The 25360-nt window shown below is 41.9% G+C and overlaps 1 protein-coding gene across 3 annotated transcripts; it reads right to left on the bottom strand.

Annotated features, from left to right (window-relative positions):
• Positions 1-439: 439 nt before the first annotated feature.
• KRCC1 (lysine rich coiled-coil 1) lies at positions 440-21741 on the bottom strand. Of its 3 annotated transcripts, none has more exons than XM_075049637.1 (7): positions 21636-21723; positions 9841-9947; positions 8059-8166; positions 7796-7970; positions 6796-7044; positions 5146-5242; positions 440-2089 (listed from the first exon to the last, which is right to left on the bottom strand). In XM_075049637.1, exons 1-7 carry the CDS (start codon positions 21697-21699, stop codon positions 1309-1311), a joined length of 1581 nt encoding a protein of 526 aa, XP_074905738.1. In that variant the 5' UTR covers positions 21700-21723; the 3' UTR covers positions 440-1308. The 3 variants fall into 3 exon arrangements, with proteins under 3 accessions (XP_074905738.1, XP_074905645.1, XP_074905821.1); XM_075049544.1 differs by having other exon boundaries at positions 441-2089; positions 5146-5245; XM_075049720.1 differs by lacking the exon at positions 9841-9947 and having other exon boundaries at positions 442-2089; positions 5146-5245; positions 21636-21741.
• Between the last annotated feature and the right edge of the window lie 3619 nt (positions 21742-25360).

Raw genomic sequence — 25360 nt, 5'->3', positions numbered from 1 at the left:
TCAGCACAGGTGGCTCTACAAACAGACTAACCCAGTGAAAAGCGCAGTCTGAGTGGTGTAAACCAACAGTGTGATGGCTTTCAGGTCCCACGTCAAGGCTCAGAAAAACCTTTCTTGCAACCTGAAGGCAATAAGAGAGATACTAAATGGTATCTTATGAAATTGCTTTTTAAATGATCACTTTTTAGAATTTAGCTGTATTTACTAAGTCCAGCAGCTTTCAGTAAAACATCACACAAGCTTCAAATCCTCCACGCAACCCCAGCTCTGCACAGTGCAGGAGGCAGACAATGCAATTCCCCTCTTTCTCTTGGGCAGCCTGCCTGACCCCTGCCCTGTAGAGAGTGACGCGCTTCCAGTGTCCGTGGCTTACTGAAGGTCTCATCTGAGAGTCCTGGGAGCAACGCAAGAGCTTGAACCCCATCGTCTGAGTTTCTCAATTAATTGCACCTGTATAGGACATCAGTGCTCATGCCAAAATAATGTAAATCCATATTGTAAATGAATGTCTGGTAACACAACATTTAAAATAGAAATACAAAGCTGTCACTCATTTTTCAGGGTATTTTCTGGATCACAAATCTAGCTTCATTCTAATATTCCTTCTGTACCTTACTTTGAGTGAATGAAGCAGAACGTAGCCTCATGTTAGCAACTGATTTTGCATATTGCACCTTTTCTATGTTTCCTAAATTAAACTAAAAATCAGGATTACAATGAGAAAACATTACTAGACAACATATATCTGACAACCAGTTACAATGTTTAATAGACTCATTTTCCACTCAGAACTGGGTGACAAAAAACCAAAACCAGAAAAAAACCAAAAAAACTCCAATAGCAAATAAGATTTGGAATCAAAAGCCTTTCACATTCTGTTTTTAAATCTGTCAGAGAAATGGTTACACATGTGGCCAGGAACACTAAAGGGCCCTTATTTATCTTAAGAGTTTATGTCCTTTCCTAGAAGAATAATAGAAACCTCAATAATAGGCACCATTAGTATTAGAAAGAAGCTATGCATTTTGGTGAAATTCAAACAGTATTCTGTAAGCTACTGACCCTTATTTGTGTTATATTCCAGAAGAGATTACAAACTTTCAAACTCGCATCACTGCAATGGCTGCTGTATGTGTAAGATGGTTAAGAACTGATGCCCACCTACTGCCCAAAAATTTAAGAAAACAGGCTTTTTCTTGATTCCAGATTGGAACAAAAACTTTGCTTAAAAAAAGTCATATTATAGTACAAAATGGTTAAGTGAGTCTACAAACAGAATCAACTTCTTAAAGCTAAGCAAAATCTTTATCAACATCCCAAGACAGATTCATCCCAAAGTAGCTCCTCTTCTTTTTTGGTATCTGTCTGTGGCTTCTTTTTACCCTTTTTGTGCTTTTTGCTCTCTTTCTCAGCAGGGTTTTCTTTAAGTCTTTTGTTTTTATAAGGTATTGATTTCTTCTCATTTACCAATTCTACCTCAAATTTAATTCTCTTTTGCTTCTCATTTTCTTTTCCAAAATCTGCACCTTCACTATTTTTCTTTCTTTTCTGTTTTATGGCTTCTTTCTCAAACTTCAGCTCTTCACTGATAAATTTTTCCTCCTCAAAATGTTTTATCTGAAATTTCTGTTCTTTTCTGTAGGAACCGGTAGAAGTTTCAGCAAGCCTAAGTTTATAGCAGTCTTTAGATTCTGCAACCAATAGGCTGAAGCTCCTCTCTCTAATGGTGGCTACCTCAGATGCTTGCTCTTCTTTACAGCATTCCTTGTTATAGTGACAATTAGGTGTCTTTTCTAGTGCATGCTCACAAGCTGATGGCCAGCTTGGTGATCTGTTTTCCCCAGTATTTGTAGGTGACTGGCTGGAATGCTGGCCTTGTTCACACTGAAATTTTGAAGATATAACCTTACCAAGGTCACTTCCTCCTTCAATGTTTTTATCTTGAAACCCTTCCTCTTCTGCTTTTCCTAAATACCTTCTTTGCTCTATGCCTCTAGCTTTCTGAACTTTACTGTAATCCATTAATTCATCTTGAAAGGAGTCATATGTTTTCTTTGATTTCTTCATGAGATTGACAAGCACTGTTTCTCTGCATAAATTGGAGAGAAAAAGTCTTAGTTATTAATACTGACAAATTTGCTTAGCATCTGTTGAGTTAAAAAAAAAAAAGGTTGTATTTCCACAGTTAGAAAAAGAACATATTCCAACTGTGTTGTTCTGTGTAACTACATGGACTTTGTTACACACGATCATATCTGTAAAGCTGAAGTTACAAGGAACATATCCTACTCTGAAAACTGAAAATCCAGAATAACTTCATGAAGATCAAATGAGTTTCTTGTGACTTAGGGTGCTGCAAGAATGAGATGCTTTTAAAATGACTGCGTACATTTTTAAAACTACTTTTTAAAAAGAAAATTTAAGATTCTCTCTTTTAAACTAGTCTCCAATTAGATGCAGATAAGATGTAATTACATTATATACTGATCGTCAAGTAATAAAGTAACTAATTTCTTTATGAGATTCATTCTATTGAACAGATGCAGTACAGTAATTTCAGGCAAACCGTGTAACTCCACAGCAGAAACAAAACAGAACAGAAACAACCAACCTGGATTGCTAGAGCCTAAACAAGATAAAAGTGCTCCCAAGGCAAAACTACCTATCAGTTTATATTCTACTCTCCCTTTCCTCAGGCTAGAAGATAAAGTGGTTAGATGAAAAAGATATCCCCCTATGGGAAGAGCAGCTCTGAAGACCCATCCCTTAAATCTATCCTGTTCTGCCTTAATTCACCAGCTTTTTATACATTCATTTTGTTAAACTATAGATAGGCCCATAGCAGCTTCCTACACTCCTGTTTTGGGGGATTAATTCTGTTGACTGAACAAACACTTAAAATCCAAGCAGCTAGGGATGAGGTTAGGAAAGCTAAAGCCCTGACAGAATTACATCTGGCCAGGGGCGTCAAGGACAACAAGAAAAGCTTCTATATACGTGTATCAGTGATAAAAGGAAGACTAGGGAAAATGTGGGCCCTCTTCAGAAGGAAACGGGAGACCTGGTTACCTGGGCCATGGAGAAGGCTGAGGTACTCAATGAGTTTTTACCTCAGTCCTCACCAGCAAGTGCTCCAGCCACACCACCCAAGTAGCAGAAGGCAAAGGCAGGGACTGGGAGAATGAAGAACCACCTGCTGCAGGAGATCAGGTTTGAGACCATCTGAGGAACCTGAAGGGGCACAAGTCCATGGGACCTGATGAGGTGTGTCTGAGGGTCCTGAGGGAACTGCCCAATGAAGTGGCTAAGCCACTATCCGTCATATTTGAGAAGTCGCGTCAGTCTGGTGACGTTCCCACTGACTGGAGAAGGGGAAACGTAACCCCCATTTTTAAAAAGGTGAAAAAGGAAGACCTGGGTAACTACAGGCCAGTCAGCCTGGCCTCTGTGCCTGACAAGATCATGGAGGGCATCCTCCTGGAAACTGTGCTAAGGCACATGGAAAATAAGGAGGTGACTGGTGACAGCCAACATGGCTTCACTAAGGCCAAATCATGCCTGACAAATTTGGTGGCCTTCTATGACGGGGTGACAGCGTTGGTGGATAAGGGAAGAGCAATGGATGTCAACTACCTGGACTTGTGCAAAGCTTTTGACACTGTCCTGCACCACATCCTTGTCTCTAAATTAGAGAGACATGGATTTGATGGATGGACCACTCAGTGGGTAAGGAATTGGGCAGACGGTCACACTCAAAGAGTTGCAGTCAACGGCTCAACATCCAAGTGGAGACTGGTGATGAGTGGTGTTCCTCAGGGGTTGGTATTGGGACCGGTGCTGTTTAACATCTTTGTCTGTCACACGGACAGCAGGATTGAGCGCACCCTCAGCAAGTTGCCAATGACACCAAGTTGTGTGGTGCAGTCGACATGCTGGAGGGAAGGGATGCCATCCTGAGGGACCTGGGCAGGCTTGAGAGGTGGGTCCACAAAGATGTTCAGAGGGCTGGAGCACTTCTCCTATGAAGACAGGCTGAGAGAGTTGTGGCTGTTCAGCCTGGAGAAGAGAAGGCTCCAGGGAGACCTTATTGTGGCCTTCCAGTACCTGAAGGAGGCCTACAAGAAAGGTGGAGAGGGACTTTTTACAAGGGCATGTAGTGATAGGACAAGGGGTAAAGGCTTTAAACTGGAAGAGGGTAGATTTAAATTAGATGTAAGGAAGAAATTCTTCACTGTGAGGGTGGTGAGGCACTGGAAGAGGTTGCCCAGAGAGGTTGTGGATGGCCCATCCCTGGCAGTGTTCAAGGCCAGGTTGGATGGGGCTTTGAGCAACCTGGTCTAGTGGAAGGTGTCCCTGCCCATGGCAGGGGGGTTGGACTAGATGATCTTTTACGTCCCTTCCAACCCAAACCATTCTATGATTCTATGATTGTCTATCAGTTCTACATCAGTCTCTTGTGGTTATATTATTATTGCGCCTTCACTTAAAATATGTCTTATCAAAATGCTTAACATGTAAGCAATTTTGATACTTAGCCTACTTGCACAGCAATCTCTGAAAAGTACATTTGAAATCACCACTATATCCATTCTGTAATTAATACAGTCTACAAGCTGTCTTCTGGGTAAAAGGAAAAGTATAAGAGCCATCATCTATCCCATAAATCACCTTATGCCAAATGTAACATCCATGTTGATGAATTCTGAAAGCAACACAATTGATAGAGACTTGGCACTTTCTGGCATTAAGGTCTTCTTTGCCCTGTCAGTAGGAATCTTTAAGTTCAGACCACGTCCTTCTAGACTGAGCACTGAAGATGCGGTACCAAAACAGGTGCTGCTATCCCCAAACAGCAAAATAAGTGGGGAAAACTGTACAGGTTTCAGAACCTTTACCCTGTGGGTTATCACTGAAGATGAAACTGTGGGAACAGTGAGACTGAATTTCAGTCACAAGTATGATGTTTAAATGGACAGTGCCCCTTTAAACCACTAAACCAAACAACAACAAAAAAGCCCCCAACCCAAACAAAACCAAAAAACCCACAAACTATTCCAAGTCACTTAACAGCAGACAACAGGGCTAATGAAAAAGTTTGAAAGTACAAAATACAGAGGAATAGTAATGAAAGATTTATTGACTTACTTAATCCGGTGCTTATTCCCTTGCACATGGGATTGGTACGTCTCTATAGATGTAAGTGTGATGTTACATATGGAGCACATGTAATAACCAACCCCAACTGCTGAAAAGAAGGAACCTGTAGGTTAGAGAGACTACAAACGAAAGCAAAACTGAAAGCACATCATGATCCCATCCCATGTAAGAGTCCTAATACACTGTTCCCATAAACAATGTTTATAGGCAGATATAAAGTCTCTGCTGCAATTTTACACTAGAATAATATTTATCAAGGGAGCTGGTGAGGTGTACAGTTGCAGTGTAACCATGGTTTAAACATTAACAAAGAGTATTTCTGATGACTGATGTGATCCAAGATAATTCCAGTAAACTGTTGTCAAGTGCTGATGAAAATGAACTGTACTGAAAAATTAAATACTATTGTAAATACCCGACCCAATGCAAGCACCAGTAGATACCAATCCAGTCAGTCCAGATTTAATTAAAGATCAGTTTAAACATTACCCACTCAAATGTTCATGCAGCGTTGGTTCAACCCTGCAAAGATGCTGATGGAATTGTCAATATAGTACATCATGAATACGGTACACGGAGCCTCAGGCAAATATAAGGTAAGCTCAGATGAGAAAAACACTTTTGTTTTCTAGGTTGTCGTTTTTTCCTCTCCCACAAGCTGTGTCATCCATAGACCTAAGTATACTGAAACCAGTGAGTACCCTTTTTCCCCATGCAAACCCAAGAGCTTAATCCATTAGCAAAATACAGCATTAATTCAAATAGACTATTGCTTTGCATCAAAACGTATTATTTTGCTCAAATTATAGCATGACTTAATGAGAGCTGTTTTATACTAACAATGACTTTTGACTATCAGGTAGGATTTTGAATTCCTTACTAAAGAAAGGATTGGCAGTTCTGTTGCACAGGACCAGGGCCTTGGCTTTGGACACAGTGCTTGAGCTGGAGACAGTCCTGATGGGAGGCTAGAGAACAATGACTGTTTAGGAGACAGATTTCCTTATGTGGAAAGATCAAAATAATTAAGACAACCAGTTTCATGAATAAAGGATTAAGGGAAGACATGACACCAGTTTTCGATTATTTAAAGAAAGCGACAAAAAGGAAACAAATGATTCAATTCTTGTGTCTGCTTCTTTTTCTGTGCACAGTGAAGAAATACATTGTGGTCCGAGAGAGCCAAGTTCAATGTCTGTAGAAGGTTTTAAGATTGAGAAGGTAAAGATCAAGAAGTCCTGGGAGATGTTCCTTATGGAGGTTTTAAAGTTTCCAGCACAGATGGTTTTTATGAACAAGGTGGATGAACATCTTAAGAATGACACAGATAGAACTGATGCTGGCCTTGGATTTAAGGGACTAGGCTATTTTCTATGATCCTTTGAATTTGACTGCAGAACTCGGTGAGGACTGGATTCGGGTCTCCAAGTCAATAAGAAATACTTTCCAATTTACAGCTGTCAGAGACAGAACTTTAGCAGTTCATAGACCAAACAGAAAGGAAGAAATGAACTTGTTCTGTAACACAGGAGAAGACTATAATTTCCTTGCACACATCAGAGCAGTTCCTTGAACAAATCAGAACTGAGCACTAAAGCTACACTCAGAGCTTGCAACACTTGCTCATGTTCTGCTTACCATTGCTGCTGGATTCTGCAGGGACAGCTTTGTCTCCTAGCTCCTCCAGTATCTTTTTCCGTGCTTCATTTCTTCTGTGTTTCTTACCAACATAATGCTGCTGGGCCACAAGTGGATTATTGAAGGGAGCACAGCAGAGCTTGCAGTACTTGTCCGGATCATTTAACTTCAACCTTGTGTTGGAGGATGATGAAGACTCTTCAGCTTTTGAAGGCAGCAAGGGCTTCTCAGCTGATGGCTTCTGTAAAGCTGGAGACATAGAAATAGAGGATAAATCTGCTGACAGCACAGCAAAGGAAAGGCTAAAACAATTCCATGGAGCAAAACAGGTGACTGCAGAACTACAGAGATGGAAAGGAGAACAGTCTGCTGGGTGCTGAACTACTTGCAAGAGCCTATAAAATATCTTAGCCCTTGCAAGGATATGAAAGTACAGACTAGTAAGGAACACAACCCTGGTATATTCAGAAACCCCATCATTAGATACCTAAACATCAGCTGTGTTTGATGGCTGGTCACTCTAAGGTCCTTATACAGTCCAAGAAGAGAGATGTATCCTGCAGAAGGTGATTCAAAGTGCATACGCTATGCTCCATCTTTAAATACAGTTCAGCAACTTGTACTGGACTAACACCAGTTAAGTGTTGCTCATGGACTAATTCTTTTTTAATTTCTTAGCATATTAATTTATCAGAGGAACATCTCGTTGGAACTGCAGTGAATTCTCAGAATAACAATAAACACCTTTCTTTAATAAAAAATCAGAAATATTTGCCTTTAGTTTTAGTCAATGAAAGAAGGGAATTTGAAAGCAAGGTTCCATGGCTTCAGAGTTGCAGAGAGTAGTATCTTTGTTTATTCACCTAAGGAGTTACCACAAGACAGCTCCACAACTTCGGCAGAATGGAAAGGCATAGAGACATGGCAAGTGTAAGAAGATACTTCTCTATATTTGTTTCAGAGAGTGACAGGAAAACACATGAAGCAAACTAGTTCTTACCAGAAACAGGCTGCATGCTCTGTGCTGGCATGTGGGCTTGGTCTACTGATAATTGCTTCAGCTTTTTAGCGTGGATCTTTCCCAAGTAGTGAGACAAAGCAACAATTGGGGAAGTAAAAAACATGTTGCAGAGATTGCAGTATTTGTTTCTGTCCACTACTCCACTCCCATCCATCTGAAACCAGACAAGGGCAAGCTCAGTTACAAGTACTCACTGAAGTATACAAGGCAACATTTATTTAGCAATGAAGAGGAATAGCCACCTGAAAGTTGGTACAATCTGTTTTCTTCTGTTTGCCATCCTCCTGCCTTTCATCTTTCTTGCCATGCATTTGGATGTAAAGACGAACTTTCTGAGCATGTTTTTTGCCCTGGGAAGAGACTAGAATTATTTCTGTTTCAGTAACAAGGATCCAAGCAGTGATACCTCCAGTGACTGGGACTTCACCGAAAACCGCTTTCAATACTTGCCAAATTGTATTTGTATAAAGTAGTGCCATAAGCAGACCAACATGAGCTCATGTAACAATACTATATTTTAATCAATAATATAGTACTTAGCATTACTCATAACATTTTGCCTCAAGCAGCCCTCAGTCATCTACTCTCAACTCTTTGGAGAATCAAAAATCCTGACATGTCCCCTTACAAACAGGGACGCTAAAATAGGTAAGGAAAGGAAAGCAGCCCTGCCACAGAGCAAGTCTGCTGTGCTCCTTTACCACTAAGCCTGGGGGCTTTACATCAAGGCTGTCCTGTGTCCCAGCACAGAAGAATGACAGGCAGCATTACTCAACTTACCTTCCTAATAAGAAGTCTAGTCTCCCCATACAGTCAGTGGAGAGAAACAGGTTTCCCTGGAAGCTGAGTTAAAGTATCTCCAGCTTGGAGTCAGTCTATGGAGATTTCTACACTTTTCTACTGAGGATACAATAGTCCAGGTAACTAAAATTGGGTGTTAACATATACTTCCCTCAGACTCAATTAATTTTTAACTCTTAGATGCTCTCTCAACCTATAACCTTCAAACTCTTGTGCTTGTAACTCACTTACCCACACGCCACCCTATACAGTGGTAACATACAAAGCAAAAGTAGTAACTTGCCTTCTCTGATCTGATGCTTTTCAGATGTCTTTTAAGGATTTTGAGGAGCAGTGCAGGATATTATAACAATATTACTAAAGAGAAAGGGGTCCTATCATACCTGGCTAGATAATACAACTCAGGGGGAAAAAAAAAAAAAAAAAAAAGTCAGTTATTTCCATCAGTTTGATTTGTAATGGTGAAGCCAGGTAACTTCACAACTGTGTCTATTATCCTCAACTGGATTTGCATGCAAGAAGCAGAACATCAACCTGAGGGTCTGAACTCTATGAAAGTTCTGACAGCACAACTGCTGCTTAAGTTAAATTGAAGTAAGTAAATACAACACCTTGCAAGACCAGAGTCTTAATAGCATGAATAGCAAGAAAGACTTCTGACAGCAAATTATACTGTTACCTTTTACAAGAAGAAAGACAGAAACGGCTGTACCTGCAAACTTGCACACCCTTGAGATCAAGTTGCAAAATAAAGCACACTTGCCCATGTCTACAGCAATATCTCAAGACACACAGTTGTTCCAAGAAATGCCTTCAGCATGATTCCTACAACCTGCCTCAAGCAGACACTGGTGCACAGAGGAGCACGTGTGTATCATCAAGTGAAGCATCAGGAGGCATGACGTCAATCCTCTATAGCTAGCACTGCCCCATGCCACACATACGTTCCCGTTCACGTGGTACAGATCTGCTTCAATCCCATATACAGCATGGCCTGAACCTGCTCAGTTCCATCTAAAATCATACTGCAATATGCAGGTGATTGCCCTTCACTATCACTGAACCCACAACTTTCACAACATTCAAGTCTGGTGAATGTCTAAGCCTAGCATAAGCCTTGAGAAACAAACTATAAAAAGTCTTTTATAACACTATGTAGAAAGCCCAAACAAATAAGCTAAAGCCCCAGTGCTTGCTAGGAGAAATTCTCCTTTCCAGCCTACCTTATAGTGTGACGCCCTCTGAGATTCAAACTGCAGCACTGCCCTGCAAACCTTACAGAAAGTGTCAGTGAAAAGGTCTTTCCTTGTTGCCTCATCTAAAGTGTCATCTAAATGGAAAGAGCAAAAGACAAAAATCAGCCAGTAGTTAAGACAAGATATATTTGCATGTCTTTGCTTACACAAAACATCAACCACTTGAACATTCACATGCAGCACAAGATGAAGGAACCAACATTTGTCCACTGAATCACACCATGCCCCACTATAGCTTCAAAGCAATGCTGTAAAGCCACCTAAACCTTCCTCCTTTGAGAAGAACTGCTCTCATGGACTTATAAAGTGTTACTGTAAGAGTACCTGGACTTTTAAAAAGCAGAGACACCTCATTGGGCTTTCAGTCCATATCAAATAGGCCACAATGTCAGAAATATTTGACTAACAGCCTAAAAAGAACGATTTTAGATGGACTAGATCACACAGTTAATTAAATATGGTAATACACCTTAAAGAAGAGGTTTGAAGAAAGACTGGGAGTAGCTCAGTACATGAGAAAGGCCAGGAGGCCTCAGATGCTTAGGAAGGTTGTACCTGTGTCCCCTATAACACTTGAACTGATTTAGTTATATGGGGAAAAAATGCTCCAATGGCTTGTTTTCATTTTCTTTTCCCTTTTCCCAGTTAACTCATGGCCTGTATACACTTTATTTCAACCAAAATTGGCCCAGACTTGAAGCTAATAGTGAATAATTGTAGGTGCAGGCCCATTTGATCTGGGGGGACATACTCTAATCACAGAATGGTTTGGGTTGGAAGGGACATAAAAGATCATCTAGTTCCAACCCCCCTGCCATGAGCAGGGACACCTTCCACTAGACCAGGTTGCTCAAAGCCCCATCCAACCTGGTCTTGAACACTGCCAGGGATGGGGCATCCACAGTTTCTCTGGGCAACCTGGTCCAGTGTCTCACCACCCTCACAGTGAAGAGCTTCTTCCTTACATCTAATCCAAAGGTCCCCTTTCAGTTTAAAGCCATTACCCCTTGTCCTATCACTACAAGGAAGTATATATATATATATAAGCTTTTCTTGTTGACCTTGACACCCCTGGCCAGATTTAATTCTGTCAGGGCTTTAGCTTTCCTAACCTCATCCCTGGCTGCTCAGACAATTTCTCTGTATTCTTCCCAGGCTACCTATCCTTGCTTCGACCCTCTGTAGGCTTCCTTTTTGGTTTTGAGTTTGTCCAGGAGCTCCTTATCCATCCATGCAGACCTCCTGGTGTTTTTGCCTGACTTCCTCTTTGTTGGGATGCACCGCTCCTGAGCTTGGAGGAGGTGATCCTTATTACCCAGCTTTCTTGGGCTGCTCTCACCTCCAGGGCTGTATCCCATGGTACTCTACCAAGCAGATCCCTGAAGAGGTTAAAGTCTGCCCTCCTGAAGTCCAGGGTAGCAAGCTTGCTGCGTGCCCTCCTTTCTGCCCTAAGGATCTTGAACTCCACCATTTCATGGTCACTGCAGCCAAGGCTGCCACTGAGCTTCACATTCCCCAGCAGCCTCTCCTTGCTGTGAGAACAAGGTCCTGCATAGCACCTCTCCATGTTGGCTCCTCTGTCACTTGGAGATGGAATTTATCATCAATGCATTCCAGGAACCTCCTGGATTGCTTATGCCCTGCTGTGTTGTCCCTCCAACAGGTATCAGGGTGGTTGAAGTCCCCTGTGAGGAACCAGGGCTTGTGAACATGAGGCTGCTCCTGTCTATAAGTACTTAAAAGTAGTACCAACATCATGTCAATTAAGAGAAGTAAACATACCCTTCAGAAGAGCATAGCTGTGCTAGCAAAAGCCTCACAAAGATAAAGCTACATCACCACCCCTGTTCTTTCTCCCCTTAATACACTTTAATTCATTAGGGAAACCAGTTTAACTCATATTGCCTGAAACAATTCTCTAGTACAGGACATGCTTTCAGGGAGCAAGTTTACCCATGGTGCTATACCACAAAAACTTCTTCTGTGGTGACAAACTCGAAGACTACCCATTTCTTTTTCATACCCAGTGTGTCACACTAATTCCAATTAAGCTAGAATTTCACTTTTTGGCATGCCCTACTCTTAAAAATAAGTCAAAGTTAAACAAGTTTAAAGCAAAAATAAAGGAAGCCACATAATGAGACAGTTCAACTAAACCATGCTCTTCAAATGAAGCTGAGGTTAAAGGGAAAATATTGGGGAAAGTATTGTGATGTCTTAACTGAGCTTAAACCCTCTAAGTTTACCCAGTGGTCCATCCTGGAAGCAACAAGCGGAGCAGCTGGCTTTCCATGCTTTGCTCACAGCCTAGAGAGATTGTGGGCAAGGAAAGCATCACTCCCTGTGGTCCCAAGGCTCAGTGCCAAAAGACATCTAGAAATCCATAAAGGCAGACTACCCTTTACCATTATTTCTAAAGATTGCTCTCTTGGCCCCTTGCCAAAGGAAAGCAAAGTCCAAGGGAACATGGAAAAACCAGAATCACATACTGTGTATTGTGTCCAGTAACTCTAAATAATGGTGCTAAGCTGTGGGATGGTCAGTTCACAAATAATTAAGGAAGGATCTAAAGTCTACCCAGTCCCCAACGTGTGCCCTGGACAACACATGGCTGCCACTTTCACACAAGTGAAAAGCGCCTTAAAAAACACAGCATGAATTTCAGGACAAGCTGTATGACGCATACTTTAACTGAGCCAGTATCACCCCAGGAAACAGATGCTTGCTTGTGGCTCCAGTAGAAGCCTGAAACAAGGAATGCCAAACTGCTTTGATAAGCCAATATTAACACATGCAACCAGCTGAAAAATCTATCAGGAGCTGTATGGACACTGGCAAAACCTGAGGAATGGCAGATGCAGAGATCCTTCTCAAACTGTGTGCATGGCTAAGCCCACTTCATTTTCCCAAAGCAGCACTCCTGGATTGTTTAACATACAGATCTTAATAAAACTGGCTCTGATGAGGCTTTTGGCTGAGACTGCAACAATGACTGGGTATCAAAATGCCGCTGTCTGGCATGGTTTACCATCAGTCCTCAATATAAGAATTCATTTTCTAATAATAATAATTTCTTTTCATGAGGTGCAATGGCCAGGTGACTAGTCTTTTAGAGCTTTTGTATTCTGTAGTATGAGTCATCCAGAAATGTTCAATATTCTACAGTTACTGATTCATGTAGCTTAGCCTCTTCAAGCAGAGGAGTGAAAGACAGACACAATAACTTGAGTTGATCCACACAAGAAAATCCAATGACTTAGTTCTGGGCATTACATGAAAGCCCATCTTGCACCTGAAATGCATGAATTGCCAATGTTTGCAGCAGAAAAAGCCACTTACAGAGCAAAATTACACCGGTTTGCTCATGTGTACTGAACTGTAAAAACAGCTACTTAGAGAAAGATAAATGGAACAATATTCTCTATTTAAAAAAACAACAAAAGGCAAATTGCAACGGCACAAGCCTATGAAATGCTACTATCATGGGCAGTATTTACTCTGTTTCAATTGGCATAACTTCTCACTGGAAAACATATCTTTATTTCAAAGACAGACTTCTTTATATTAGCTAAGGACAGTATTCTATGCATATTTTCCTTGACTTAGCAGCAAACCACACAGCTGTCTTGGCAGACAAAAACCAACCAAGTGCATACTACAAAAAAAGACCCTAAAAACACTGTAACGTGGAAAATTAAAAACATAATGTGAAATTAAAGATGGGGTTTTGTTCACCTTTTTCTTGGCTGGTCACTGCAATGAAAAAATTGGATTATAGGGAGCAGAAGTCTGGTTGTCCAAGTAACTCCTATTGTGCCTCTTGGAGCCATCCTGAACCCTGTTGTGTCCTTGTCCTCAACAGCATTTTGCAGTAACTGATAAATTGCACTAAAATATATTGTAGTGACAGTTTTAAATATTGCTTTTCATTGTTACAAGAGCCATTTTCATTCTTCAATATTGTAAAAGGGCTGACAGGACTTAAGATTCTTTCTTCTTTGTAAATTTATCACATCTTGGTTCTCTTTTCACAGCATTGTCTATTGTATTTCTCATTAAGTCTTTCCATTTTTCACCTCTTAACACTGTTGTCCCTCTATTTTGGCTCAATCTTTTCTCAAAATAAGGTTTTGCTACTACAGATGAGTCAGCAGTGATGAATGCAAAGCTACAATTATCTCAGTGAAGTCTCCTACCTCAGTCTAACACTTGTAGTGTTGTTAAGCCCAAGAATTGGTTACCCCCAAGAGAAATATCTACAAAAATAAAGGCACAGAGTTCACAACATTTGCCTTGATTTTGGAACCTTAAAGATATGCTTTGCTTAGTTTTTCTCCATGGTCACAACATGACTATTGACACGTATCACATGAAACAGGCAGGGTTCCTAAACAATAACTTGGCTGAGGCATGCAGACCAGCACCATGAACATGGTAGTGTAACCTGCTTTAATGCAGCTCTTGGCATTCACCTGCTGTTACATTAGCAAACAGCATGGGAGTTCAGCTCCAGCTTTGTCAGCGTGATATAGCCAAGCACAGCATAACCTTACCTGCTTTCCTTTTCCTGATCCACAAAAAGGATACAGCAGCTGCTACCAAAGTTGGTCAGAAGCACAGCTACCTAGCACTTCTGAAAATGCCGGGTAGCCACTTTTAAAAACCCTGATCTGATAATTTCGGCCTCAAATCACATGAAAACCCATACATATAAACATAGCCTTTTTCTTTTATTTTCTGTATAGTTAGTGGATTTTTAGGCAAATATATATGCCTTCGATAAGGTATTTCTACATGGTCTTCTGACGAACTGCATAGAGACAAGTTCAGAAACAAACTGATCTGTCTCACTTAAATCCCAGCCAGGCAGTGAGTTGTAAATGGTCTTCAGTTTGGTCTGGGCAACTGCAGGCTCCTTCTCAATGGCAACCACGTACATCAACAGCCCTCTTTGCTAAATGACATATCTCTGCTCAATTCCAGAGAAGGGTCAGGAACAAGTCTGCCCTTTCTCCTTTTAACTATGCCTCAAGACCATTTGCAACACACAAAAATGACAGAGCATGGGGAGATCTATGCCACCACTGCCTGTGTGCAACCAGTTCTATAAATATTAAGTTGAACTTGAGGTCTTCAGCTTTCAGATTCACAAGATATCTTTCCTGGCAACTCAGAAAAACTTTTTAAAAAAATAGCTTACCTCACAGTTTGCAACCACACCATCCGAAACTTTCCAGAGAATCAATCAAAAGCAGTAGCATTGCAGAACAGCCACACCGACCTTGTCATTTTTATGCCTCCAAAATGTTTACATAAAACTACTAGTATCATGAATCCAGAACAACTGTTCGGATCAGCTTTTTGTCATTAAAAAATGGTCCACCACAACTACTGTTTGTCACAAGGGGACTGCTCCTTAATAAAAGGATATTGATTAAAATGTTTTAGAAATATAAGACATGAGATTAATTTTTTTAAAATAAAAGATATAAATGTTCATGCTGCATGATGAAGTCAACCACTAATTTTCAGTGTAGCTTTTGCCTTATTTTTGGGCTATTCCTCCCCCCAAAATTTACATTTGTCAACAGTCCATACTTCAGAGGAAAAGACAAATCTCTGGACTATCTAGACTGGAGTCCTTAATCGAGCCCATACCTCCTATTTACTAATAACCCAATGGCAGTACTTTCTCATGTGATTCTTAGTAGGTCTTATGGGTTTGTTCTTGCCACAGCATCACTTTAAATTGCTATTTTCAGTTAGAGTATGAACAATCTTGGTTTAAATTAATTGGTTTTCTTAGAAAACAAGCGTTTCAAACCAAGTGCTTTTGTAAGTGACTCCACATGCCAACATCTTGCTATTTAAGTCTGAGATAAGTAGTAAGTATCAGAGAAGGACACAATTCCTCCATCCCACCTAAGCTGCATTTTACAAGTTACCTTTTGAAAGGCACTCAGTGAGCTACTGCCTATAAAACACACCTCTGCTGTAACTTCTCACTGTGGTGGCTGCTCCACACTTGCATAAGAGATGGAATTGTTCCTCTTTCTCATAGTGCTGTGGCCTCAAGAGACTGCAAGTCCCATCAGGTCCTGGTCAAAGTAACACCAAAGTAACACCAGCTCAACTGCACAGGGATCAGAGTACACCAAACTTTGACCCTGGTGAGCTACAGCTGTAGACAGGTACAGCCATGAGCACACAGGGTCAAGACAGGTCAACCCAGCCTGGGATGAGTTATGACCTTCACATTCCAGATGGCAAACATACACCTAATACAGAACGGACAAAAAGTTGTGTAGTGTTAATTCATAGCCACTAATTAAAAAAAGTAATATAGTTCCACATGAAAAGAAAATTAGTACATTTTCAGATGTTTGCAAAGACTGTAGAAGCAAGCCACAGGGCAAAACGCTCATGTCTTCTACTCCTCTTTGAAGAAATACAGTCAGTGTATCTGCTGCATTACTGTTTCCTCTAAGTCGATGTTCTGTTTAAGTCGCACTTGGAGTTCTGCCTCATAATTTTATTTTTTATGATGCCACCTTTGAAGATGGAGATGTAAACTAGTAATTTGATTCATATCTAATGTTTTAATGAGTTGGTCTCACTCTTACAAGTCCTTCATCATTAAGACAAGCCACAAATCACTGAAGATTTATTAGTTACCAAAACCCACTCAAACTTTACAAAGACTGGTGCAAGAAAATTTCCTAAACACTTTCACTTTCATAAAATGACTTCTCATTCTTATCTCCAATGTGACTTATAAAAATGTCCGAGTAAACAGAAAAATCCGTTATTAAAGCAGAAGATCATAACAATAAATGTATGCTTAGAACCCAGCATACTTTTTATTGGTATAATTTTCTGACTTTTATCTTCTGAGAGCATTCAGAAGACACAGGAGCTAAATACTTCATATGAAGTGAAATTAAAAGCGCTCTGACATAACAGTGAATAACACTGGTGAGGACAGAGAACATCAAGTATCACCTACACATCCAGGTGATACCCAATCTACTTACATTCTTGCTCATTCATTTAGCATTTATAAAAATACTTCTCCAGAGATGTGTTTTATACAATTATTTTTTTAATGTAGAGAATAAACCTAGCCTAAATCAATAGACAGTGAGGAGCAATCAAGAGGCAACGAGGAACACATTCTTAAAACAAGATCAACTTGATTGTTTTAATGTTCAAACACTGAAATATGGGCACTGAGAACACAATGGGAACTGCAGGCTCTCTTAAGAAAACTAAAGCAATTTAAATAGATTTTTTTTTTTAAAATAAAAGTAACAGAGGTGAATTGTGGAAATCTGGAACCAAACAAATTGCCTAATAATAATAAATGAGACTCTTGCTGTCTGAATTTAAAGATAATGATTTGTTTACTGTTTCTCAATTCTCAGTTACTGTCTTAGAAGCACACCCAGCATTTCTTATTTTTTTTTTAATTTTCTTCAATGGCACAGCAATTCAATAAAGGCATTGAAACACTGATGTGAGAAGGCTTAGGGACATTTTAACATTATTGTACTTGCATATTTTACTACCTGAGGGAAGTTCAAGGATGTCTTTTCAACTTTAAACCTTTGCTATCTGTTTTCTTACTTTTACTAGGCTAATTGTAGAGGAATCTTTGTGGCATGCCATGTAGGAAAGGCAGGGAAAAAAGTCTTCCCTCAGGGCAACATAAAGGTGGTAGGAAAAATACTAACATTAATTAAAATATCAGAAACCAGGTAATTTAAAAAAGCCTGTTCAGCCCAGGATTTTCTACCACTTGATTAAAAAGGAAATGCTCCCAGCTTTAGTCTATTATTAATTCTTCTTCCCAATTCTTGAGGGTAGAGAAGACAGAAAGCAGGATAATGTAGTAAAGAAAAAGTCTAGGCTAGACAAATCCCTTAAGGCAAAGGCATAAAGTTTCAAGTTCAAGGTACTAAACCCACAAAATGACATAGCCAAACTCTTCCCTCAAATGCCAACAGCAAACATAGCATTTTAATGAGAAATAGATGGATATACATGAATTAAGTTCAACAACTGCAAGTCCTCAAGAGCAAATATTGACCCACATACTTTCTCATTTTACAAGCCCTTTCACATGGCTGTCTCCAAAGGCACATTCACAAAAGCGATGGGGTTAGCACATCTTACCAGGCTACCACCTGTCAGCCTCACAGTAACCGAGTGTGCATGCTGAAGCCTGTCCCAGCTGCAAAGTAAAACAGGTTAATTCACATCACGTGCACTACATTAATTTGCTTTACTCTGCAAGCAAGAAAGGCAGGAGCCTGCACACAGTCAGTTATCTCAGCTGACTGGCTGTAACTTTACATGATGTGCAACTCTACTGCTTGTAATCAGGCAATCATATTCCTACTCCGTAACAAGATGGAAGATGAACAAAAGCTCGAATGCTTAGAGTATCAGCTATCTGAAATTTCAGGCAAACAGTGTCACTGAAATCCAGTCACTTTTGGTTGAGGTACACGAGGCAAGCACAGTCACTGTACAGTGGGAGTCAGAAAGCAATCTTAGAAATAAACCCAGATATCCACAGATATCCAACTTAGAAAGGGCAGGCAAAGATAACAAACTTTAAAACCCTTATCAAATACACTGAACTGCAGTATTACAGCACTGTATTCCTATACGAGGAAGGGAGGCTGAACCAGGCAGATCTTGATTTCCACGGTTAGGTGAAAGATGTTTCTCCAAGGAAATGATACTGTAGTAGCACTAAATTTTCCACTTTCTCAGCAAGTTTAGTCCCTAAATATCCTTTTGAATTTTTTTTTTTTTGTGTTATTTTGTTTCAAAGCTCAGGTGATTGTAAAAAAATGAAATGCCAAACTGGACTCTCTTGTTTGGAGAAGAATGCTGTTAATGCTGGCAGTGCATGTTTCCATAAACTAGTTTCATCACTCAAACTATGAGATTTTTCCCCACAGACTACTATAACAATTTACCTTAGAACCTTATATGCATCTTTGAATACTACATGTTGTCACAGATTTGACTAAGACACATGGCTAAGCCTGTACACACAAGGCCTTTTAAGTGTACAACTACACTACCAAAACAGGGGTTTAAGCCTAGCGTTGCCCAAACCTTCTCAAATGCACAAACTAAACCAAAACAGCACTAAAAGCCTTGGTGGCCAGATGGATCTGTGATCTGCCCTGACACACAACAGAAGCAGCTTGCAATTGATGTGAAACACAATACTTTCCCTTTTGCCCAGGGTGAGCAAGCAACAAGACACTTTGCCTACTCTCAATGCTCTGAACTCAGCCAGGACACAAAAAAATATTTTAAAGCATTAAGACTGAAGTGGGACATATCAATCACTACTAATAAAATTAAAGTGTCCGCTTCTTGCAATGCAGTTCCTTGATTCTCTTCATTTTTCTCCCTGTTGGTCCAAGTCCTCATTTCCACTTATCTGTCTCTGCTGAACAACACACTTGACCCCTGCTCCCCGCATCCTATCACACCCAGCAGAGCTGGGCCAGCCTGCCACAGCTGAAGCAGACTGAAATCAGCTCTTCTGCTTTTACCAGTAAAAAAGTTGCAATTTTTTTTTTTAAATGTCAGGTAATTTTTACTGCACTAAGTTGCACAGGATTTCAGAAAAGAAGTCTTTGGGTTTTTTCTGTTTGTTTTTTTTTAATTTCTGTGAGTATAGTTTGATCCAGCTGTACTTTCCTTCTTGAAGCACACTGTCAAAATACAAATAGGGTGCAACAGAAGGCTGATTAAGTCTATGCTGGGTGGTTGGTTCCTTCTGAAGAAGAATTTAATGCATTAGACTTCTTAAACACTGCAGGATAAGCTGTTACGTTTCCTTGCCAGGCATTAAGTTATTCCTTAGAATAACAGACCTTTTTCCCTTTCCACTCTGTTGTGGTTTAACCCTCCTTGGGTCTTGGAGCACACAAGAAATACACCTCACAATCCCTACTTTGTAAACTCTCCGAGGCAGGTTAAGACAAGTTACCTACCTTTCTGCCTGGCTCTCTTCTGACATATAAATGCTCCCATACAATTGTATGATAGTAGTTTGTGCAATACTACTTCTCAGCCTACTCTCAGTGCTATTTAAGGTGGGCTTGTGGAACTCTGGGTGAGAAACATAACCAGTGAATTGCTACCCAACACTTTTTTTCCCCTCCAGTAAGTGAAGATGTGTAGAATGCAAAAGAAGGGAGACGGGGAAAATTAGTGATTTGTAACATGTGTGAGCCCTATACTAAGTCTTGAAAAAGGACGCATGGTTGTAACTAATGATTAACTACACTCTTACAGGTACCAAGGGTTTTTATCTTGTTGCCACCGAGTCAAAAGAAAAAGAAACCCCTTAGGCTAAAACAAACAAAAAACCCCCAAGGGGGTGTGTGTGTGAAGAAATTAGCAAGACCTGTTGCGGCAGAAAGTTTCCAAAGCCAAAAGTTACCGCTCATTTTGTATTTAAGAAAAGGATACCCTCCCTCCTCAACAGGTTATCAAACCAGAAATTGCCCATAATATCCCATGCCACAGCTCTGTTTGGCACAGGTATGAACTGACAAGCATAACCAGCAATCCTTGGTGTGTCTGGCTTGCAACAAAACCTGTACCAGCTGTGCACTAAAAATAAGTGTTTGAACTACCTCTAAACACTGAGAATTTAAGAACCACAACCTTTAGACCCTTAAAATCCCTTGAAATTCCCAGGAGGTCAAAGTACTTGTTAAAGGCTTTGTTGCTAATGCAGCAAAACACATTTCGGCATTCAGGAACATGATAATTCACTTCCAAGAAAAACGTGTGAAAAATGGAATTTAAACCTCAACATAGCAAGACTGCATTCTTAACTTTCTCCAAGTATATTCTTTTGAAGAGCATACATACTTGTGTTGCTTTTTTTCCTCCAGAAAGCCAACCGCTTAAAATAGCTGTCAGCTTTTTAAACAGAGTGATTAATTCCACCAGAGTTATTTCTGTTCAAGAGCGCTACTAAATTTAACTGACAATGGGGAAATCTGCTGTTAATGGATGTTTCACATCTTCATAAAAACCTCCGTGTTAATACATTGCTAAGTGTGTGGCTTTTTTTTTTAAACTTGATCTTCATTATAGAACTGAATAGCCAATGCTTATAATAAACTGTTGACCAAAGCCTTTCGACATGCAAGTTTTTTTATACCCACTTTGAATGGCTTGGTATTCCTGGAAGCTCAACGCTTTTTTTGGGGTGCTATTTGCTAGATTTCAGCAGGATGATGTCTCTCAGGAGACACTACCTGGGAAGGAGAGGGCATGGAAAGTTCCCATCCCTTCTCCACCACAACCTTAAGATTCAGTTTCGGGTTCTATGTCACAGGTCTGGTGTATAAAAGCAACCTGTTTGTCATCTTACTGTCCCGTAAGCATGAGATTAGTTTATGGAGCTAGAGCCAGACCCGTTTGCACTGAAGAATTAAATATAAGACCGCCTTTTACAAGCTGCCTATCAAAGAGTTCGGACCTACTGCTGACACCCTACCCGCTCTTTCCACACGCAAAACGCAGCCGAGACTCTCGCTGCCTCATTAATTTCTGCCGTCGGCATCAAACGCCTGTTGCTTTTCCACACCGGCACGACGAGAACACGCTTTATTTCACCGAGGGAACGGCACCGCCGTGCCTCTCACCACGCTCCGACAGGCCCCTGCCACCGCCTCCCCCCTCACGGCCCGGCCCAGCCGGGCCCCACTCACCTCGGCGGCGGGCAGCGGCGAGCAGAGGCGGCAGGGCGGCCTCCCCGCCCCGCTCCGCCGCCATCACTACAGCGCTGCCCACGGCGGGGAGCCGGGGCCGCCGACGCCGCCCTTAAGGACACGGCGCCGGGGCGGGGCCGGGCCGGGCCGCCTCGGCGGGGCCTTGAGGGCCGCGGCACCGTGACGGGCTCCGGCTGCCGCCTGACGAGCTCTTCCCGCCGGCTTCACCCCTCCACCCCTGGCCGCCCCCTCGGGTCCACTTTAATCGCCCCGGGGGGGACCACCCTTAACCCCCTGGCTGCCCTGCGCCCGGCCCGGCCTCCCCCTCAGGGGCCTGCAGCCCTCCGAACTGACCAGGGACTCCTAGGAACTGACTAGTAACTAACTACTAGTGACGGCCTCACGGCTGCCCAAGAGCTACTAGTAACCACCAGTATCGGCCTAGTATCTGCCTCGCAACTACTAGTAACTGCCTCAGAACTACTAGGACCTAATGACTGCCCAGTATCTGCCTCGCAACTACTAGTAACTGCCTCAGAACTACTAGGACCTAATGACTGCCCAGTATCTGCCTCGCAACTACTAGTAACTGCCTCAGAACTACTAGGACCTAATGACTGCCCAGTATCTGCCTCACAACTACTAGTAACTACCTCAGAACTACTAGGACCTAATGACTGCCCAGTATCTGCCTCGCAACTACTAGTAACTGCCTCAGAACTACTAGGACCTAATGACTGCCCAGTATCTGCCTCACAACTACTAGTAACTGCCTCAGAACTACTAGGATCTAATGACTGCACAGTAGCTACTAGTAAGAGCCCAGTAATTGCCTAATAACTGCTCAATAACTACTAGTAAGAGACCAGTAACATTGTAATAACTGCCTGGTAACAATGTCTGCTAGTAACTGCCTAGTAATTACTAGTAACTTCCTAGTAACTGCAGGCCTCTCCCCTCACCTTGGGTGGCTCTTCTCTGCCCCCAGCACCCAAATCACCCCCAAAATCCCCCAAAAGGCTGCTGATCCACCAGCCCGCCCTCTCCTCGATCACCCCATCAATCCATCCCTTTTCAGGGCCCAATTCCCCTCAGCCCTTGTTACACCCACCCCCGGGAGAATGGATGGTCTAATTTCCCCCAAATTTTCCCTGCTGTCACCCCAAAAAGGGGTTTCATCAGGACACAGGGCCCACCCTTGCCCTGCAGGTGATTGCACTCAATGTTTAAAGCTGAATTACAATGACAGGACAAGTCTGAGGAGCACCCACCTGGGACAGTCAGGTTTTTTCCCCTCTTTTTTTTCCTCTAATTCACAACTTGTCTGAGTACTGTTCACTGCTAATCCAAAGCTGTGGCAATTACATTTGATAAAATTGTGCTTTGGATAAATTTTTAGAGGGCAGTAGAAGGTGCTGTTTGTTCTCTTGTTAGGAGGATGGGGCTACTTGTCCCTCCCGCCCAATATCCAGGCAGATCCAAAATGCAGAATAACTCGCTACTGAAGGGTCAGCCTTGCTTGGTGCTCCAAAATCAGCATGCCTCTCTGGCTGGCTCTGAAATTCAATATGTTTCCAAGGGGTTGAAAGCAGGGTCACTGCTCCAAATAGGTATTTAAGCAGGAAACCCTGTTATCCAGCTTCTCTTGGCACTTCCCAGTTTTCCCACTGTTTTCTCTTCAAATGAATGGTTTTGCCACCATATTTTTGCCCACAGCTGGGTCTGAAACCGTGGCCCAGTGGTACCGAGTGTGTGATATACAGCTGGATGGCTGATCTCCTCCCGTATGACCTGGCTGAGCACACACCACCGTGGCATTCACCAGGCTGGAAGGGGAGAAATGAGTCTCGTTACACTCTCAGCCAAAACGTGGGTTTTTTGTGATCTGAAGGGGTGAGGGGTGCATTGTATTGGGTACACCACAGATGTCTGCCCATGCAGAGACCTTGTAGCTTGTAACTCTGTACTAGAAGGACTTTGATCTGTTGGTTTTAGTTGGCTACTTTGAAAAGATACATTCTTTGTTATAATTATATTCTTTGTTTTTTCTATCCTATTCTATTTTCTTTGTTATCTGGGATTCAGAAACAGTGTTTAGTGTGTTTAATGACTGGGTTCAATATAGCCACACTCCAAATTGTGTTTTTTTGGGGGAAAAAAACCCCAGCACCTAATTTGGAGGTGCTAAAGTACTGCTGGCAAATATATATATCTAAAATGTGCTTACACCCAGGGGAATTCAGCATGGGTAACAGGTGAGGCCAGAGCATCCTGACATCATGTATCACACAAGTAGAGCATTGCAATTAAAATTGTAATTGCTTGTAGGGTCTCATTGCCTGTAGTGACCTTTCTACGCTGTGTAGCATAAATGCTGGGAGGTTTGTGTTGATGGCTCTGTGATGGCTCTGGCCCTCCTCAGGATGACTGGAGGAGTCTGGTTGTTTGGAGAAGATTGCTCATAATCACATGAACACCTGGATCACCCTGAATTTATGGAGTTGTGGATTGAGATCGTTTGTGCTTGGGACACATGGGCAAACTATAACACAGGATATTTGTGCTGAAGCGTGATACCTTACTTCATTCTCAGGCAAGGAAAATTGCCAGAAGCTTTTAGCAGATGCTGAGCAGTTCTGTGACTGTCTTGAAGAGCACAATGATACTTCTTATTGTCTTGGCAAGGTAAAGCATTTGTTTTGCAGTCTAGGGATGCAGAGGAATTACCCTCTCTACACCTCACTTTCTCTGTTAAATCAGACAGGTTTTTCTGTGGAGCAAGGAGGTGTGGGAATAGGTTTGCAAACATTGGTATCTGTGCAGTGCTTAAGGATCCAGGAGGAAATAGCATCAGATTTCCTGGGGGTGAGAGGGTGAGATAAGCAGGAGCCAGGCCTGCAAAGTGCTATTAAATGATAAATGCTGAATGACAATCTGGGCTGGGTTCAATTTTCACAGTGAGGTTCACTCTTATACATGGAGGCCTTCCCTTGCTTCACCCCAAACTTGCACTGGCTGCTGGGGACAGAGAGCAAAGCAAGAACCTGGCTTCTCATGGGTTTGGTCTGCCTGGTGTACCCTCCTTTTCCACTCAGGTGGCTCAAATTCCCCCATCTCTCTTCCACAGCTGAGCACTGGAGGTGGGGAGACCTCTCAAATGCAGTGCCGTTTCAAAGAGGTTTAGTGCATGCAAAATTGCGTGAGTATCTAAGATGTCCTCCTTGCTTCTGCAGCCCGTGCCAAACCGCTGCTGTCCTTCCAGCTCCATCCACGCGTCTCTGTGCGCCCGCCACCACTGGCATTTGGGAATTGACTCCCCTTTTCCAGGCTCTGGTGGCCACAAAGGATGCCGAGAATTTCAGGGTGTGTGTTTCGCTCTTATCCCTGCCTCTAAATATGCCATCCGTCTCCTAGAGGGTAAAAATAAAGCAGCATTGTTTGATTTCTGGAAAAATCCAGATGACAGTGGAAGAGTTCAGAAATATGCATACCAGCCCTTCCTGTCTCACTGTCTCAGCTGTTGCTTCCTGAGAGACAGAAGCATGTGGTTGCTAAAAATACCCTGCAAAGAGAATACATTCTCTCTCCAATGGGAGAGTATGAATTAATCCGAGTCGTAACATATACAATTGCTTGTGGCTGGGAGAAACAATTCCAAACGTAGTTTTCGGAGAGGGGTTTCCTAATGAAGCAGCAGTCCCAGCCCTGTGCCTTCCCTGCGTAGA

Source organism: Buteo buteo, chromosome 1 (assembly GCF_964188355.1).
Source record: "Buteo buteo chromosome 1, bButBut1.hap1.1, whole genome shotgun sequence".
NCBI lineage: Eukaryota > Metazoa > Chordata > Aves > Accipitriformes > Accipitridae > Buteo > Buteo buteo.
The sequence above is the reverse complement of the archived record's forward strand: the minus strand, read 5'-3'. Positions and strand labels throughout refer to the sequence as shown.